The sequence below is a fragment of the Phycodurus eques genome, chromosome 7 (genome assembly GCF_024500275.1).
Source record: "Phycodurus eques isolate BA_2022a chromosome 7, UOR_Pequ_1.1, whole genome shotgun sequence".
In the NCBI taxonomy this organism is placed as follows: Eukaryota; Metazoa; Chordata; class Actinopteri; order Syngnathiformes; family Syngnathidae; genus Phycodurus; species Phycodurus eques.
Window position 1 is genome coordinate 24,786,798 of NC_084531.1, and position 19,575 is coordinate 24,806,372.

The window sequence follows — 19,575 nt, forward strand, 5'->3', positions numbered from 1 at the left end:
GAAAGTGAAAATAAAATGACTTTATAAATGCGACACATCACAGAGAAGAGTATTGTTAATAAGCCTACCAAATTTTAATAAGTAAAAAAAATCAGCAAGTGTGTGATTATGAGGCTCCAAAATCTTGAAAAACAGAGCGCACATCCAGGCTGTCTGTTGCTAGGAGCATGTCCGCTGAATGCGCTGAAAACACATCCCACTCCTTTTTCAGTTGTCAATCAAATAGGTTATGTTCAGTATGTGCTTACAATTTCTGAGGTCATCTACAGGCTGAATAACAAGTGCCACTGTCTTTAATAAACAGCTAAGGTTCTCTGGGGTGTCTCTGTTATGTGACACACAACACTGACACACAATAGATTATCCCCCCGCCGGTCTAGTGAGCTTGCTCGCTCACTAGCTCGTCAGCTCGCGGGCTAACGAATGTAATAAACCGTTAACTTTCCCTAAGTAGCTCTGTTGTGTGGATCTACGTGCGGCACATGGAGCAAGGGCGTGGAGTACTGAATGGACACAACGCTGATCGCGAACCAGCTAGTAGCTACTGGTTGCTGGTGGGCTCCCAGATCAGCAATGGAGCAGTCAACTTTTTCCGTGCACTGTGCACATAACACTTCAAGGAAGATTTTTTTTTCAGGTTGTAGGCTTAGCTTGATGGCTAACTGCACACTGTAGTGGTAGAAATGGGCCAAGCTATCATTACAAAGGAACTGGCAATAACGCCACCTAGCCACTGAAGGAATGATGGTGCTCTGTACCTATATAGTGGGGTGGGGTGCGTAATTCATTACTAAATTGTTGTTAGTCTTTGAACATGTTTTCAGCGCTTCAAACATATTCAATGTATTTAGAAACAAAACACGAAACTGGATTTACATGAAGGCATTGCAATCAATGTATAAATATGATGGCATGGCTTTGGGAGACAGACATTGTTTTACGAAACTAAAAATGTAGTTTGTGTTCTTATTTTTAACAAACCAAAGTACAATTAGATCAGATTAGGTACAGAGTTTTTGTGATAGTGATAAAACAATCGTCATTCTAATACGTGAAGTCTAACGTGCATTTATTATAATCTGGGGATCGTCTATTTTGTTGGGTTGTCCTTGAGCGACAATGGACATTCAAGAGCAGCCAACAGGATGTGACTTTAGGCGAGTTGTCCACAGATGTGAAAAGGTAGATCGGACACGCCCCTTTTAGTTGCGTGCCATCGGCGACGCTAAACTAGGGAGGTCAAAGACGTCATATTGTGGACGGCAAGAAAACCAATACACCAAGGATTCCAGCACATTGTGGTGCGAATGGTTGCACACAACGCTGTACTATCATAACAAGGGAAGGGGAACAAGCTTTCACAAGTAAAAATATTTTTTTGACTTAAAAATTAAATGTTCTGTATTAATAGCACACGCTTTGGCGTTGACCAAAAAAGCAAGTTAACGTCATGAAAATATGTTGAGAATTGAGCAAGTTACGACTTAATTTCTATGTCCATGCATTACGTTTGATGGGAACGTCGACCTCCCCAACATGGCCGCCGATTAGGTACGTCGGTTAACAAGGCTGCTCTAACACTCGGCCTATCGCGGCTTCAATTTATGAGTTTGACGAGCGCGCCTCGCGAAAAGAGCCAATGGCTCTCAACGGAGGGCGGGGCCCGGTTGCTACGCCGCTTGCTGCCGGGGAAACAAACAGGAGAGCCGAGGCTAGACGAAATTGTGCCGGTGTGCGAGAAACTCCCGCCATTTCGACAAGGAACAAACCTCTTCAAGATATCGTTTTCAAGAACCACCCACATTGTTTTTTTTGTTTTGTTTTTTTTTTTATCAAAAGAAGAAGAGACAGTAGGAAAGTACAAGAAAGACCGATAACTCTGCGTGAGCAGCCAATTAAACGAGCGAATTGTTGTTCGTGCCAGACCTCCTGCTGGACGGTGGCTGTTGCCGCGAATTTGACTTAGGCTTTGGTTGCATCCTGACAGCTCAACCGGGGAGCTCGAAGTTCACCGAATATCTTGACACGACCACAAAAAAAACCAACACAAAAAAAACGTGTTGTGTATCCGGGACATACCTCGCAAGCACTATGGCGTCACGGCTAAATCAGAGAAGAGGAATTCGATGAGGAGGCGCGCAAGAAGGAACACTTTTTGTTTTGCAACGCGATAGCAAACCGGGCTACGAACTAGCCTGCTAGCTGCTACACGTTGACTTCCGAGGCCTACCGGTGATACCGTGCTACATGCTATCAGGCGCCGGGATACGAGCTAAGGTCATATTATCTCACTTCGGTGTGTTAAAGTGATTATTTAACTATACAGCCGCCATTTGATTTACAATGGCGCCGCTTTTGGGCCGGAAGCCTTACCCGTTAGCTAAGCCGTTAGCCGAGCCACTAGGCCCGGGAGAGGAGGTCTTCATTATCGAGCACACCAAGGAGGCCTTCAGGAACAAAGAGTATCCTCAAACCGTGATGCAGTTCATCATGTCCACTTGGAGCTGGACGTCTGTCTAATTTGGTCAGCAGTCCCTTGATGGAGTATTATACTACACATTCCCGTGTAACAAATGCGCGTGGCTGTGTGAAACGTTAATTGTTTATGATGTGACATTTTCTATCGTTTTAGCTTTCCCTCTTGAGCAGTTACCTCTCGTTGGCATGCGTGTTAGCTTCTGCGTACATATTTGCTAAAAACAACAAATTCCCGACCCTTAAAGCAAGCTCGCTAGCGGTTCATTGATGTGAAGTCATGTTAGGATATGGTCGGAAAGCGTCACATTTACGATGAACTTCTGCCAATTGTCTGTCAACCATCATCGCGAGCCGGTTATGCTAATACAATGCTAACGTTGGTCTTATGTTACAATAGCACGTTGTTATCAGGTAACTCAAAGCCTCAAGTTTGATTTTACAATTGTAAGTTAATGCAGAGGGGTGTTGATGACCGAAGATTGTATTTGAAGTAAATACGGTTCGCCGTTTTATTCTCCTTTCACAATTTTGACACCAAATTTCCGGTGATGGTCAACACACGCCTGCGGTTGGATAAGCTACAGATGAGCTACTGGACTTGTTATATACGCCCTGTAAAACAATTGGATATTTAATGATAATTCAATGTCAGTTGAATTCAGCTAACATTCGTCCATTTAATATTACTGTATAGTCTTATTTATTTGTTTAAAAACTGCATCTGTTGATTATCAAGTTCATTTGTTCCTCTGCTTAGATTTTGGCAGATATGTTTGGTGTCCACATGAATCCTAGATGTCTCATGTACAGATACAAAAGTTATCCTTGACAAAATGTCAATAGTGAGTATGAGGCCCGCTTGAAGAGATATGATGAGCGTATCTGGACGTGCAAGAGCACCGGAAGCATTCAGCTGACACACAAAGAAGCATGGGAGGAGGAACAAGAAGTTACAGAATTGTAAGTATTGATTCTTACATGTTTGTTTGTTTGCAAGTTAGTGTGGTAGTGACCTGTACATATTGTTCGAGCAGCAGATTTAAAAAAGAAGCTAAATTGTAAAAGACTCAGAAGCATGTGGTGTTTCATTTTGTCTCCAAAATCTCCAATTATCTCTTAATTGTAAAATCCATTTTTGGAACAGCACCTCAAAATTGTCAAGACAAAGCTATACTCCCAGATCGCTGAGAACAGTGAAGGTCATGAGGCTTTCAGCTGTGCTGTGATTGGATAAAGCTGGTGCTCCACCTCTCTTTTCTATTTTGGAGGGTGTGCGTGTGATAGTCATCCTAACACTTCTCGTCTTGTGAAAGCGCTCTCATTGGATTCAGCAAAAATGCAAATATATATATATATATATATATATATATATATATATATATATATATATATATATATATATATATATAGCTGATATCGACTAACAATTAACAACAGTATGGAGCTGTCAGAGACCACAACCACGTGTGCAGCAAAGATATGTCAGGAGTCAGACAAAGCACCGCGTTACTCAGTAATGCAGAAGCTGCTACTGATCACAAGCTGCCTTTAAAATGACACTGATACTTTTTTTCCTGCTCCCAAGCTTACACTATAGTTGGGAAGTATATTTGTAAGATACAATTGTGCATGCAAATACTCTTATATATCTGCGTTTGTTGACAAACTTACTGAGGTGTTAGTTTTTGTTTCATAAGATGTTTTGTGGACGTTCAAACAGACACCCACTCAGGCTACAGCAAATCTCAGTGGTACATTAAATATTTAACTTAGGCCATGTTCACACATGTACAATGTGGTAAAAAGTACAGGTTTTGTTTGTTTGCGTTCTTGAAACCTTCCACTTACAGACGACAACTGTATCAAAACAGAGCTGCAAAAATGTCAGAAGGCACTAGCCTCTTTCACACTGCTCATCTAAGTCGACATTTACCCAGCTCATTGCCCTTTGTGTAAGGGATCACTGTGGGCTGGAGGGTTTATATGGGACGATAAGAATTTTCAAAAACTTCCACTCAAAAAGCCATTTCTAAAAGTTACATATCATCATTAAGCAAACAAGGGGCCGAAGGACCCTCCCCCCCTTCATATTTAAAACCTGCCTTGTTTAATTAAACAGAAATTTAGTGAAAGTATGTGCTAAACACTAACATAACTCGTCTGTATTATAGCAGCTTATGTCGTATGTTTGCATAATCACTACACGATATTGCACACTCATAACGTTGGTGATCTGGGGTCAAAGTGGTAATGACAGAGAGCATATTCCAAAATTATTTGGAAGCTGTTGAAGATGCAGTGTTTATTGCACTCTGTTGCATTGAACATTGGCCACTTTTATCTATAAATAGATTTTCTTACTCCTACAGGTCGAAGTCAGTACTGATGGTATGATTGGAAAAACCTGGCATCAAATAAATCCCAACGATTTACAAAATTTGATCAATGGCTTTCATGAAACTATTTCAGTTCATGGTCCTTTTTCAGGAGCCCGTTTTTCGAAACTTTTATCTAATTTAACACGATCATGCTAATTGTAGAATGTAATGTGGGTGAACCGTATATTTCCTTTTTGTTGTTGTTGTTTATTTCTAACTACAAAAAGGGCTAACTGTTGTATATGTACAGGCTTCAGGAGGAATATCCTCACTGGTTTGAGAAGCCAATCCTGGAGATGGTCCACCACAATACAGTGTCTTTAGACAAATTGGTTGAAATGGCCTGGGTAGAAATTCTCACAAAGTATGCTGTTGGCGAAGAGTGTGACTTCACGGTCAGTTAAATTTTTTACTCTACCGTTATTTCTATATCTGTTTTTTCTCATGTTTTTTTTAACCTGTATAATTCAATTAACAGAAATGTGATGCTTTCTAAGATGCTCTCAAACATGTGTTAATTCAGGTGAGCAAAGACAAAAGTTTACGAGTGAAGGTGGCAAAGTTTCATCCCCTTGAGCACCCTGAGGGTGAAGCTGGAGAGAAGAAGCTTGAAGGTGCCTGTGATTCTCCATCCAGTGACAAAGAGAATGCCAGTCAAGAGAACCAGAAGAAGGAACCTGCCCTCAGAGAGGAGGAGAACAGGAGAGAGAGTCTCAGTGAGTTGGAGCAATAACAGCAGAACGCATTGAAGCTAGTGTTGCTACTTGGGGACAATGTAATATCGTCAATGTCGGGCGGAAACCTTTTTCTCCAAATGTGTTCATTGGTCAGTCGCCACGTGGGTCTGGTAATCATTATTATTGCTCCAGAGCTGTCAAATGTTACGGAACATTTGTATTTTGTTACCGAAATGACTGAACGCTGACTCGTCCTTGCATGCCAGCATATGTGCGGTGTGCAAAAAAAGGGATCCTAACGAGTATAATTTTAAAAAAAAAGTGTAGTCCGTCCATCCATCCATTTTTCTGAGCCTCTTATCCTCACTAGGGTCGCGGGATAAAAAAGTGTAGTATAAAATGTAATTATTTTAATCTTTGATTTATAAAACTATTATAAAAACTACATGTTCTATTAAAAAGCTTTACAGTTTCAGCCCAGAGTATAGAGTACCTTAAGTGGCATTTACTTATAGTATACAATGTTTAAAAATGATAATTTATTGAATTTGTACAGATGTAATTCTGTGTTAATCTTCAGGCACACCCTCAGATTGGAATACATATTTTGCAGGGTGATTTTACTTCATTTGATGGCTTTAAAATGTTCATGGTTTTTTTCCTCTTTCAGGTGATACAGCACGGCGTTCACCAAGAAAACTTTCCACTGCCATGAAGGAAGAAAAGAAGAGGTGGGCAATTCCCAAGTTCCTTCCTCATAAGTATGATGTCAAGCTCGTCAATGAGGACAAGGTTTGCATGTTTTTTTTGTTTTTTTTTTTGTCAACAAAGACGAAGTAGTGTACTTTTTGGGGGGTGGGGTGTGTATACAATGATTATCAACTCATCAACATTTTGTGGTCTTTGGTATGTTTTAAACACTAAAAGAAGACATCTTTCTGACTGGTGCCACAGGTAATCAGTGATGTACCAGCAGACAGTCTTTTCAGAACAGAGCGCCCTCCAACCAAAGAAATCATCCGCTACTTCATCAGACACTATGCACAGAGGCTGGGCATGGGAGAGAGTGCACCCTGGGTGGTTGAAGATGAATTAGTGAAAAAGTTTAATTTGCCCAGTAAATTTAGCGACTTTCTTCTTGACCCACACAAGGTAAGGCACTGATAATTTGTTCCCTATATATTGTGAATGGTATCAGCTCACACTCTTGTTTGATTAAAGTTTTTGGCTGAGAATCCATCTGCCAAGCGCAAGAGTTTGACATCTCCTGAAGGTAAACCAAGGAAGAGGCTGAAGACACCTGGTACACCGGGAGAGGACTCTGGAATTGTAAAAGGGGAGAAGAAAAGAAAAGGCAAGAAAGATGCTCTCGGGAAGCCCCTTAGTCCAACCATCTGGGGTCACATACAGGTAGGCTCAATTGCATGGGAACACTGACATGGTGTGATCTCATATTTGTGGGCTGTCCCTCTTTAAAGCTTTAATGGGCTTGCATCTTCTCTCTTTCTCTCTCACACAGAAAATACAAATGAATGGTTCGCCATTAAAAGTAAAAAACTCTGGAACACCCAAGAAAGGAGAAGGTAAAAGCTCAGCCCTTTCCAGTCCAAAATCTGTTAAAAAATCTGGAGACAAGAAGGATGGAAAGAAGCCTGGAAAGAGTGGTGATAAGAATATTCTTAAAGGTTATGGGAAAGATACAAAAGCAAGTGTCAAGCCACCGAAGATGAAGCAGATGACCCTTCTGCAGCTAGCTAAGAGCCCTGCTGCAGGCAGCCCCAAAAAACGACCCCGCAGCAGTAGCACAGGGACTGCTAAACTAGGGAAGCCTTTACATCCAATGGCGCTCCACCTTCTTCGTTACTATAAGGAGAACAAGGGCAAAGAGGACAAAAAGAATTTCCTCTCTGCCCTCATCACAAAGGCTGCGAAGGCCTTGGCACCAGATGACCGTGGCAGACTGCCCGATGAGCTAAAAGACCTGGTGGAGAAACGCTGGGAGAGATTGGAGCAAAAGAAACGCTGGGCCGCCATGAGTGAAGAGGAAAAGCAAGAAGAAACGAAAAAGAGGCGTAATGATCTCAAAGAGAAACTGCGTGAAAAAGCCAAAGAGCGGCGCGAAAAGGAGATGCTACTCCGTCTTGAACAGTCGCGTCGTTACGAGGACCAGGAAATTAAAGGTGGCAAGACGCTACCGACATTTAAGCTTGTTGATATGCCCGAGGGGCTGCCCAACACCCTTTTTGGGGATGTTGCTATGGTTGTGGAGTTCCTTCACTGCTATGCTGGCCTGCTAATGCCAGATGACAAGTATCCTATCACATCTACAGCTTTGATGGAATCGTTGGCCGGCGTACGCTCTGCTTTCCACTACCTGAACCGTGTGCTGGTGGTGCTGCTTCAAACGCTGCTGCAAGACGAGCTCGCAGAGGGCTACAGTGAGCTTGATATCCCCTTATCTGAGATCCCTCTTACCCTGCATTCTGTATCAGAGCTAGCGAGACTGTGTTTGCGGCCTTTTGATGCTCAAGGTGAGGAGAGTGGCCAGGGGTCTGTGGATCTGGCCGTGAGTGGCTTTGATGATGTGGTGACCAGCGAGTTCCTGGAGAAGCTTGAAACTGTCGAGGTGTTTGAGCTTGACCCAGAAGAAAAGGTCAGCCTGCTGGTAGCACTGTGCCACCGCATACTAATGACATATTCAGTGGAAGACCATGTTGATAGCATGCAGCAACGGACAGCTGAATTGTGGAAGGAGCGCGTGGCAATGCTAAAAGAGGTCAATCGCAAGAAGGCTGAGAAGAAGAAGCAAAAAGAGATTGAGGGCAAAGGTACATTGGAATCATAAAAGTAATCAAATGTGAACTGAAATGTCATAGATTTTTATCAAAATGCATTTATTTATTCTACCTTCAAAAACTGTTGCTTATGAAACAACATGCTCTATTTATTCATAGCCCAAGATGAGAAGAAAAAAAAAGATGAGCCAAAGATCAAGAAAGAGGTCAAGGTAGAGCTGGTGGACATGATCAGTTCAGTCAAGAGCAGGCAGCTGATGAGCATGCAGGCCAAGAGAGAAAGAGAGGAGATGGACAAACAGAACAAAGGTGATCCTTGCTTCCCTTATACCCTTCAAACCAGTCAAGTATGGACTTTGAGTTTTGATTTGGCGACTAATTTGTTTCTGTACCATCCCCAAGAACGCATGGAAGAGGCGGCTGAAGAAGAGCGACTGCGCAGACAAAGAGCTACTGCAGAAAAGAATTTTCAAGAGGGTATAACAAAGGCCAGACTGGTCCTGCGCAGAACTCCCCTGGGTACAGACAGAAATCATAACAGGTCAGTGAAATATTTTAAACCTTAAAATTATGGCAAGTCAATTAACTTAAAAAATATGAATAAATTGTTGTTTGTCCAGATATTGGTTTTTCTCTGATGTTGTTCCTGGACTATACATTGAGAAAGGCTGGGTGCATGACAGCATCGACTACAGCTTCACCCCTCCTCTTGACGAAAAAACAACTGAGCCTGACGTGGACGACGAAGACGATGGTGAGCCTGCTGCTACACCAGGAAGAAAATATTTTTATAACGATGCGCATATGGAAGTGATGCATGTCTATTCATGTCATTTTTACACTGAAAATACGCAACATATATATTGATATTCTTGAACTTGCATGATCAAAACATCTTTGTAGGAGCTGACGATGATGGAAGCATCGATGGCACTAATAATGACGGCGCCCAGCCGGGGGCAGCAACCGACGTCTGTATAGAAACTACTTGTCCTAAGCAGGGACAGAATCTCTGGTTAGTATTTTATATTATTTTTCCCCTTTGGTTTGAGTATTTATACACTGTTTTCACAGCCATATCTGCTTCTAATCACCGAACATTGACAACAGGTTCATATGCGACAGTCCTGCTGAACTGGAGGAACTGGTGGACAGTCTTCATCCTCACGGAGTTAGAGAAAGTGAACTGAAGGCAAAGATAGAAAGCAGGTTAATGAATGAATGCTTAAGGGATAACTATTTATATTTATATACTTTCTATTTTTTTCTTAATCCTATTTGTATCTACCTGGGCCTGTAAGTTTCTCTTACTATTAGATCGTAATTTACAAACAACAGCAATGGAAGTAACTATGTCCCTGATGTCCTTGTACAGTTACCAGGACATCATACACTCCATTAATTTGACTCGAAAGGACAAAGTGGGCCTTGGAGTCCCTGATGAGGACACGGAGCTGCTGAAATATTTACGCAGTGATATTCAGGAGATAGCCTCACGCCTCCTGAAGGGCGGTCTGGGGTACTTTGATGATGACAAGGACATTGAAGATCAGGTGAGCAGGTTATCTGTGAATGGTAACCTACAACTGAATGTATTTGCTAATACCAAAGAATGACATAACTGTATGCTGCCTTTTTTATATCCATCCATTTTCTTCCGCTTCTCCAAAGTCAGGTCGCGGGGGCAGTAGCTTAAGCAGGGAAACCCAGACTTACCTCTCCCTAGCCACTTTTTCCAGCTCTTCCGGGGGAATCCTGAGGCATTCCCAAACCAGCCAGGAGACATAGTCCCCCCAACTTGTCCTGGGTCATCCCTGGGGCCTCCTTCTGGTGGGATGTTTCCGGAACACCTCACCAGGGAGGCGTCCGGGGGTATCTTAACGAGATGCCAGAGTCACCTCATCTGGCTCCTCTCGATGTGGAAGAGCAACGGCTCAACTCTGAGCCCCTCTGGCATGACAGAGCTTGTCACCCCATCTCTGAGGGAGAGCCCGGACACCCTGCGGAGGAATCTCATTTCGGCTGCTTGTCTCCGCAATCTTGTTCTTCAGGTCACGACCCACAACTCATGACCATAGGTGAGGGTAGGAACGTAGATCAACCAGTAAATGGAGAGCTTAGCTTTTTGGCTCAGCTTTCTTCACCCTGACAGTCCGATACAGAGTCCGCATCACAGCAGACGCTGCACCGATCCTCCTGTCGATCTTCCGCTCCATTCATTCCTCACTCGGGAACAAGACCCCAAGATACTTGAACTCCTCCACTTGGGGTAGGATCTCTTCCCGGACGTGGAAGAGAACTTCACCCTTTTTCGACTGTGGACAACGGCCTCAGATTTGGGGGTGCTGAGTTTCATCCCAGACGTGTCACACTCTGCTCCAAAGAGCTCCAGCAAGAGTTGGTCACGGCTTGATGAAGCCATCAGAACCAAATCATGTGCAAAAAGCAGAGAGACAATGCTGAGGCCACCATACCGGACCCCCTCAACACCTCGGCTGCGCCTTAAAATTCTGTCCATGGCTGTAATTAACATAATCTGTGACAAAGGGCAGCCTTAGTGGAGTCCAACTCTCACTGGGAACATATTCTATGTATTGCTGGCACTGCAGACCAAACTTTGATCCTGGTCATACAGGGACCGAACAGGGAATAGGGGGTGCGGTACACCATATTTCCAGCGCACCCTCCACATTACTCCCTGAGGGACACGGTCGAACGCCTTCTCAAAGTCCACAAAACACATGTAGACTGGTTTCGTGGGCACTTCTGACGGTGTCAAGCTGGTCCACCTTTCCATGGCCAGGACAAAAACCACACTGCTCCTCCTGAATCTGAGAGTCTACTTCAATACTGACCCTCCTCTCCAGAACCCCTGAATAGACTTTACCAGGGAGGGTGAGGAGTGTGATTTGGAACATAACCTGCGGTCCCGGACCACTACCCCGGTCTGCTGATCCAGACGAACTGTCCCTGATGTTCATCTGGTGTTGCAGAGGCATGTCAGCCAGGACAGCCTCACAACATCTAGAACCTTTAGGAACTCAGAGGAGCTTTTTAACCACCTCGGCGACCTCAAACCCAGAGATAGGAGAGCCTGCCTCAGAGCCACCAGGCTCTGCTTCCTCTTGGGAAGGCGTACCGGTCGAATTGAAGATGTCTCTGAAGTATTTGGCCCACCGACTCACAACTTCCTGAGTTGACGTCAGTAGCGCCCCATCCCCACTATACACAGTGTTGATGGGGACGGGGACCCACATTGTCATTTCAAGCTGTGTCTGGGCAGGCCCCATGGGTGTAGGCCCGGTCATCAGGCGCTCGCCATCGTGCCCCACCTCTGGGCCTGGCTCCAGAGGGAGGCCCCGGTGAGCCGTGTCCGGGCGAGGGAAAGCGAGGTCTAATATTTAAACTCATCATAAGGGCTCTTTTGAGTGTGCCTTGTCTAGTTCCTCACCTAGGACCTGTTTGCCATGGGTGACCCTGCTGGGGCATAAAGTCCCAGACAACTTACCTGCTAGGATCATTGGGACATACAAACCCATCCGCCATGATAAGTTGACTGCTCCGGGAGGGGGCCGTTTTTCTAATCTTTGTATTCTAACCCAAATTTTTTTTGTGCGTAATTGTTAAATTTTGCACAAATTGCCTGCTATTGATTCATTTGTCCCTTGCATCATCTGTACGCAGCTGGAAAAAATGGACAACTTGAAAGAATTGGGAGAGTCCATCATCACCATTCAGGCATGTGTGATCAAGAAGTTCTTGCAAGGATTCATGGCCCCCAAGCAGAAAATGAAGAAAAAGCAAGCCGGGGAAGAAAACAAAACTGAAGAGGTCGATGAGGAAAAGAAACTTGCAGAGGAGGCCAAGGTAAGAGAGAAAATAGAGGAAGAAAAATGATTGAGTACAGATCAGAACCCTCACCTGAGCCAACTGTGCCTGACGTTAGATGTCAAGTTTGCCTACGTAAGACAAGCATTGCAATGCCTACTGGTATTTTTTGTTGTGCCACCCCCCATAATGAGTCGGTGGTCATATGACATATCCCCCCACACCCCCAAAAAAATTACATTTGGGAAGAAAAAAAAAAAAATCAGCATTCCACCACTGGGTTCAATATAAATTTTCCATCTTTATATGAAAGTTGTAAATTGAATTTTGATGCTTCTGGTGTAAATTTTGATGCTTCTGGTGTAAATGGAGCATAGGATGTTTCCATTAAAATATGTACCTGTATATTAACAGATGTATACACAGTGTAACATCATTCATTCTCAACATTCACATAAACATTTGTGAACAAAATGAACAATGTATTTTAAAGGTGTACATATCTTGGAAAAGGAACTACAATTATTGTAGTTACATGCTGACATTTTCGCACCTACCTCCAACTTTGGCAGTTCCTAGTTGGGAATCCAAACCCGTGAGCTCAGGGACTCATAGGAGAGGATTGCTCCTCTTTCCTACGTCATGCAGGAAATTTTGTTTCCTCTAGAAGTCGTCTGTACTCTCTAGTGCACCGAACAGGCAATAGCATGTCACTGTATTTCACTAGCGTAAGCACGTCTGTTTTCAGACACACAGCTCTTGCTTGATCTTATTAAAAGTAATGAAGTTTTGTTTTTGATTGTCAGAGAATGGCTGGGCCTGAAGTGGCTTGTATCCTATGTAATGCCCAGGTTTGGGCTAACCATTATTTATTTCCATTGCATTTCGTTAGGTTGCAACAGCACTAGAGAAGTGGAAGACCGCTATCCGTGAGGCCCAGACCTTCTCCCGCATGCATGTGCTGCTGGGAATGTTGGATGCCTGCATAAAGTGGGACATGTCTGCCGAGAATGCCCGTTGCAAAGTTTGTCGAAAAAAAGGTAAAAACAAGTGGTCGGTAAATTTTTTTTTTATACTAAATTAAAAATAAGCTATAAAATGAAAATAAACCATGGTCATTTGCAAGGGAGCAAATAACATTGATTAAAACATTTTTATTAGTCTTATTTAAAGAATAACTTTTTCAACCCCTGTCAGGTGATGACGAGAAACTTATCCTCTGTGATGAGTGCAACAAGGCCTTCCATCTTTTCTGCCTGAGACCAGTGATATACCGCATACCCGAAGGCGAGTGGTTGTGCACGGCCTGTCAGCCCACAGTGGCCAGACGAGGCACACGTTCAAGGTAAGGGTTCATATCAGTGAGTTGTGACTTAGTTTTGCATTTCACTTTGCTTGAACATTCAAACCAGTGCCACTTGAATACTACAGTGAATTAGTCAGCAATAAAGTTGTTCTTTAGGAACTACAAACAAGACAGCGATGAAGAGGATGAGGAGGAGGAGTCTGAAGACGAAGACTCCGACGGGGAGGACGATGACGAGGAAGAATCTGAATACAAGGCTTTGGGCCACAGCTGTGAGTATTGCCGAAAGGAACAAACTGAATGTGGTGGAAAAAGTAGAAGACAGCAGTAAGTGGCACACAGTCTCCTGGCCCTCCTTCCATCTCCCTTTTCTTTCTCTCTCTTTTTTTGGGGGGGCTGGGGTACTTAATCATTGTCTGCATAATTTTGCCAATGTTTCGTGTCTTAATAGCCTTTTGTTTTTGCTTGACAGTGAGACCAAGAAAGAAAGTTAAGCAGTCTTTGCCTGTGCAGAAAAGTAAATCTAAAAAGAAGTCATCTTCTACTAGTCACAGTGGCAAGCAAAGGACTGGTCCCAGTAGCCCTGCAGACATCGATGAACTGGTGAGAAAGCAGATCAGTCCTGTACTCACTGTCAACTGTATTGTGGTTGTTCCAAATTCTACAGTCAGAATATTCATTTGGTATTCGTGTAGTGAGCTAAATGTTGCTTGTGTGTCATTTCTGAAGGTGCGTCAGAGCACCCAGTCAGGAGTGCGCAGACAAGCACTTCAGCTGGAGAGGTGTGAGGAAATCCTTAAAAAACTGACCAAGTTCCGATACAGCTGGCCCTTTAGGTAAGTGGACATTGTTACTGATGTGAATGAAGCTTCAGCTATTTTTTTTTCTTTCTTCTCCCCACGATTCTTAAGCTTAACCCAATTAATAACCATCACGGCAATAGTGGTGATTCCATACAGTGATCTCGAATGCTCTTAATCCTTTTAGGGAACCCGTGTCCCCAGAAGAGGCAGAGGACTATCTGGACATCATTTCACAGCCCATGGATTTCCAGACAATGCAGGGCAAGTTCAGCCAAGGCTTGTATCGCCACGGTAACGATTTCATAGAGGACATGAAGCTGGTCTTCTCCAATGCCGAGGAATACAATGAGCAGGGCAGCACCGTGCTCTCCTGCATGACCAAGACTGAGCAGGCCTTCACAGAGCTGCTCCAGAAGCTGCTACCTAGCCTAAGCTACCTCCGACGACGCTCACGCAAGCGCGTCAGTCGAGCTCCTGCGACATCAGAGGAGGAAGATGACGATGAGGAGGAGGAGGAAGAAGAAGAAGAGGAGGAGGAGGAGGAGGGGGAGGACCGGGCACCACCAGAGAGAGGAATTCAGAATGACAAGTCAAATGCGAAGAAAAGCAGAAATAGACGGGGAGTGCATGATGAGGAGAGTGAGGAGGAAGAGGAGGATGACAGCAAGAGGAGAAGTAAGAGGACCGCTTCCAAAGCGCCCAGGAAGGATTACAGCGAGGAGGATTGCGATGGTGAGCGAGACACTCGTAGAACTTTGCAGCGGCGGGGCCAGACGGAGGCCGACAGGGTGAGCAGCGATGACGAGGGGGCTGGGCGACAGCGACGTTCCAAGAGACAGAAACGCTCATGAAGCCCAGGGAGCGATTCGTTTTGTCATCCTTCTTACTTTTTAGTTCTTGTCCAAGTGATCAGACTGCTTTCCAACAGTCAGCAGGGAATCAAACCTTGCAATGACTCTTTGTCTTATTAAATTTCTGTTCATATTTTTCAAAAACGATTTATATTTGTAACGTAAAATTGGTGTTTAATTTTTCTTTTTTCCTTCCAATTGTGAAATAAGACATTTTAGAGAGGTCCTCACAGCTCTTCAACACACCTTTCTACACGTGCTTCTCAAATACTGCTGGGATTGAATCAACGTGACTTAATGTGCATGGAAAAGCACATTGGAGTCTTGTCACTTTCTCTGGGCTTTTTTTAAATGTTCCCGTGTCTCAGTAGTGCACGTTTTGTTTTTGTTTTCGGACTAAAAGTACCAAGTCAGGTGTACGTGTAGCTAAGAATAGGACCTCTTATGCACCCCATGAACACTTTAAATAATGTATAATATGGATGACAACATAAATATCACTTCTCAGTCAAATGCAAGTTTTGTACAGTAAACTTAATTTCTCAAACCCTTTGGTTGGATGCTGTGTTGTACTTTACTGCCCTAATGTTGAGTTTTGAACCAGCAAGCGGACTTAACGAGTGTCATCATTTGGATCTTCAGTTCACCAGTGGTCTGCCACTTTAAACAAAGCGGTACCTCAAGGTTCTGTCAAGTGCACTACTTTGTGTAAAATGTACCAAACAAGCCAGCAGCTGCACGACCACTTTGCAAAAAAAAACAATGTGCATAAACATTTGTAAACCAACAAATATGTTGTGATGGGTATTTTTGAAGAATTCATATTTTTTGCACATTTTATTTGCGTTTTGTAAGTCATGTCTGCATTAATGTTTAATCAGGAATCTTGTATTTGTCCAGAGAACATGTTTGGTATTTTTTTATTTTTTATTTTTTACTCATCTGTCCTGGCAAAAATTTAATCGTGCATTTTTGCAACACCTCAACAATGATTTACAATCAAAAAGCAGCTCCTCTTCACTGAGTCACCAGGTGGCGTTCCTCTCCTGTTTTCCATCAGATTCAGTGACTGCTCTTCTGACACTTATCTAGCCACTTTGTCTTTAACATCATACAGGGAAGGAAATTGTTTGTAACACATCACTTGAACATTCTCCTGTGTAGGTCTTCTGTTACACGACCAGCCTAGACGCTGACCTCTATCCCCCCTGTGCCCATTCTGTAATGTATTTTCTTGATAGCTTCTTTTATGCCACAATGTTTGGGTGTTAGTCTCTGCTTTGCTCCACTTTTACAACCAGTAAGTGAAATTTGACTGCCCTTCTCAAGATGAGACCTGACTGTCTTTCACACACCCCTTTTATATGTATATTTATAGTCTAGGCAGGTTTAAGGAGTAATGATGTGTAAAGGTTTTTCAATAAACGCTATGGAGCAAGATTGATGTCCTTGTTTTGTATCAATTACATTATTCCAATTTTGCTGTTTGACAAAACATTTGTCACTTTCTGCTTATAGTGGTAGCGTATCAATGACAAACAATATGAAGGACATAATTACAAATCTGGTTATGACTGCAAGTCTGCGTTCTTAGGAGTATATAACACACCAGATGTGTCCAGACAAATGAAAGATTGAGTTGGCAAGCTATCTATTTGGTAACAAGTGAAGAGGCTACAATGGATGAGTGAAAAAGGGAAATGTACTGGAAATATTCCTCTGAAAATGGATCTCAAGTTCCTTCCTATGGTGAAAACCCAATGGAGCCAAAGCCTTCATAAAAATGATGTGCACTTGAATTAATTTTGATCCGGAATTGTTCATCACTTTGAATGCTAAAAGTAGTTCATATAGTGGACAACAGGTGCAACGCTTACATTTGATTAGCAATTAGCAGTGAGGTGTAAAAACAAAAATGATTTTCCCATGCATTTCAAAGGACGAACAACAATGAGTGCAGTTCTATTTTATCCCTGCTGACCGCCAGAGAGCGGTGCTGATTGCACTGAAGTTTTCCTTAGCGCATGCGCAGTTATACTATGCATACCAAAAAGGTCAAGTGTGATGCCCCAGAACGGATAGAAGTTCTGGTGTCACAAAGGTCTCGGTTCCTCTTTTTATTCTCGTGTGCATTTTCATATACTGCTGGATACAGAAACTGGAGAAAAATAGGAATTGTTTATCAGACATTAATTCCCCCGTCGTTGGCAGCCTTTTGCCTGTAAAGTCGGAGCTGCGATGCTGATTTGGTTTGTGTTGAGAAATTGTTTGCCGCTGCCGTGGTGTGTCTTTAGTTTGAGACCCAGTGTGGTGGAACGACTTTCTAACCTGTCCCAATGAGACGAAGGGAAGGTTGTTGACTCTGTCTGTTCTTCACGATGGAATGGTGTAACTATTGATTGACTGAGTTAGCCTGGTGTTAGCGCCCAGGCTACTGGAATCTGTCTCGTATTTTGCCCATTTTAGCTTTTTTTTTTTTTTTTTGCTGGCGTTGCAACTTCTTGAAGCGAGCCGCCGATGGGGGTTTCTCTGCCGAGTTTATAACTTTGGACTGTGGCCTTTGCTGGTGACTGCTTCGCATCTCCTCTCTAAGCTTAAAACGTTGCGGTTTCACTGAGTGAGCCGCTGATGCTGCGCCTTCTTGCAAATGTTGAAAAATGGCGTCTGCGCCCCTTTCCCACACCTTGTGCTTTTGGTTCCCACATCAGTGTTTAGCATTGGCCTCTTGTGCTGCGCAACTGGTTGGCACCGTTTGTCTGTTTGGTTGAATAATTTCTGCGTTTATTTGTGGCCTTTGCTGGTGTTGGGAGTGTTCACATCCCCTCTCCCAGCTTACGGTGTTGCGGCTTTGCAGAGTGAGCCGCTGGTGCTACGTGTCTCATTTTTGTTGAGTAGGTGGCGTCCGCGCCCCCCTTCCCTCAGCTTACATGGCTTTATTTGTCGCTTTAACACTATTGGTCTTGTGTTGGGTGTAAGCTGCTTCCACCGCGCATCCCGCATCTGGTAGCGCTGCGCGACTCTGCTGTGTAGGCGGCCCTTCCTTCAGCTTATTGTGTACGGTGTCCTGTTTTGCCACTCACAATGGAAGACACTCAATGTTGTGTTGCCTTTGGTGGCCACCTTGAGGCCACTGGTGGAAGTGGGCTCTGCACAGTATGACTCTGTCCTGTCCTCTTTGTCGAGAGTTTTTCTCGAGAGCCGTGCATGGATGGCGGTTGCATGCCTCCCACGTTGTGGTGAGCCTTCCTCAGGCAATGGAGGCCCTTTCCTACCTTTTCACCCCGCCCATCACAGGACCTTTTGAAGGGGCTACATATTCCTGGAGAGATGCTGTGGCTCTCTCCTAAACTGTGAGCAGGTGACCAGGTTTTCGCAGCCAGGCATGATGCTGCGGGGGCCGGACTGGATCGGATGCCGGACATTGAGCTGACCATGGTATCCTTATTGTGTCCCCGGAAGGGCCACTTCGGTCTGCTGTGCGGTGTCCTCGACTTATATGTCGGGTAACCAATGACCTGATGATCTTCTGGGGCCTTTTCTGGTGGTCCACGCACTGGCGATATTGGTAACTCCATGGCTCAACTTCAATGGTGACCGCACTGATGTCACTGCGGCTATCCAGCGCACAGTTTGCCTTTATACTCGAGCGCAACCCACGCGTGGGTGTACTGCAGTTCTCCTCCAAGTCAGGGGTGTTGCTACGGCTGGTATTGGTGAGGACGCCACATGGTGGAGTTTCCTCTGCATTTTTTTTTTTTTACCATTTCCGGTAGCCATTTTTCCTTTCCTTTCCCGAACAAGGAACAGCAACAACGATGGTGACCGTGGAACAGTGTCTGCGAGAACAAATGGGCCTAGATGACCAGATGATATGTTTAATTATGCTGCAAAATTGCTCAAAAAGGCAGCGGCGGCTGAATCACATAGGTCGTCATGTTACAATTTAGTCAATAAAGGCCTAGGACTGGAGCGAAAGTGAATGCTTTGACGCTCGCCTTTCGGCAGCACGACCTCCGAGAGTCTGAGAAGAGACCTCATCTGAAAGCTGGATTCCCAAGGATTGTCTGTGTGACTTCCTAGCCCGCTCGCCTGAAATTAAGGGACCAAAAGTCATGCCAAAGTCATAGAGGTCGTCATGGTACAAGAACGGCATTAAGGCCTACGACTGGAGCAAAACTGAGGGTTTTGACGCGCCCCGCTCGGCCCCACGACCTCCAAGAGGCTTAGGAGAGGCCTCCCCTGAAAGGTGGATTCACAACAATCGAGTGTGTCGAACGTCAGCCCACTAGCTCAAACTTAAGGGTTCAAATGTTCTGCCGAAATCACATAGCTCGTCATGTTACAATTTAGTCAATAAAGGCCGACTACTGGAGCGAAACTGAGGGCTTTGACGCCTGCCGCTCGGCCCCACGACCACCAAGAGGCTTGGGAGAGGCCTCCCCTGAAAGGTGGATTCACA

At 44.2% G+C, this 19,575-nt stretch overlaps 1 protein-coding gene across 1 annotated transcript; it reads left to right on the top strand.

The window, feature by feature from the left end:
• The first annotated feature begins 1,700 nt into the window (after window positions 1–1,700).
• baz1b (bromodomain adjacent to zinc finger domain, 1B) lies at window positions 1,701–16,556 on the top strand. Its single transcript, XM_061681817.1, has 21 exons — window positions 1,701–2,462; window positions 3,322–3,438; window positions 5,107–5,251; window positions 5,380–5,572; window positions 6,204–6,325; window positions 6,488–6,685; window positions 6,755–6,943; window positions 7,053–8,361; window positions 8,488–8,637; window positions 8,731–8,869; window positions 8,949–9,082; window positions 9,232–9,343; window positions 9,439–9,537; window positions 9,704–9,881; window positions 12,013–12,195; window positions 13,049–13,196; window positions 13,354–13,501; window positions 13,619–13,734; window positions 13,935–14,065; window positions 14,192–14,298; window positions 14,450–16,556. The coding sequence occupies exons 1-21, from the start codon at window positions 2,344–2,346 to the stop codon at window positions 15,114–15,116; spliced, it is 4,704 nt and encodes a 1,567-aa protein (XP_061537801.1). The 5' UTR covers window positions 1,701–2,343; the 3' UTR covers window positions 15,117–16,556.
• The last annotated feature ends 3,019 nt before the right edge of the window (window positions 16,557–19,575 follow it).

Excerpts from the sequence above, each read along its gene's own strand:
- baz1b (XM_061681817.1), top strand. The coding sequence starts at position 2,344 with ATGGCGCCGCTTTTGGGCCGGAAGCCTTACCCGTTAGCTAAGCCGTTA. Across the intron at positions 6,944-7,052 it reads CCATCTGGGGTCACATACAG|AAAATACAAATGAATGGTTC; the intron begins GTAGGCTCAATT and ends TCTCTCACACAG. Across the intron at positions 9,882-12,012 it reads ACAAGGACATTGAAGATCAG|CTGGAAAAAATGGACAACTT; the intron begins GTGAGCAGGTTA and ends ATCTGTACGCAG.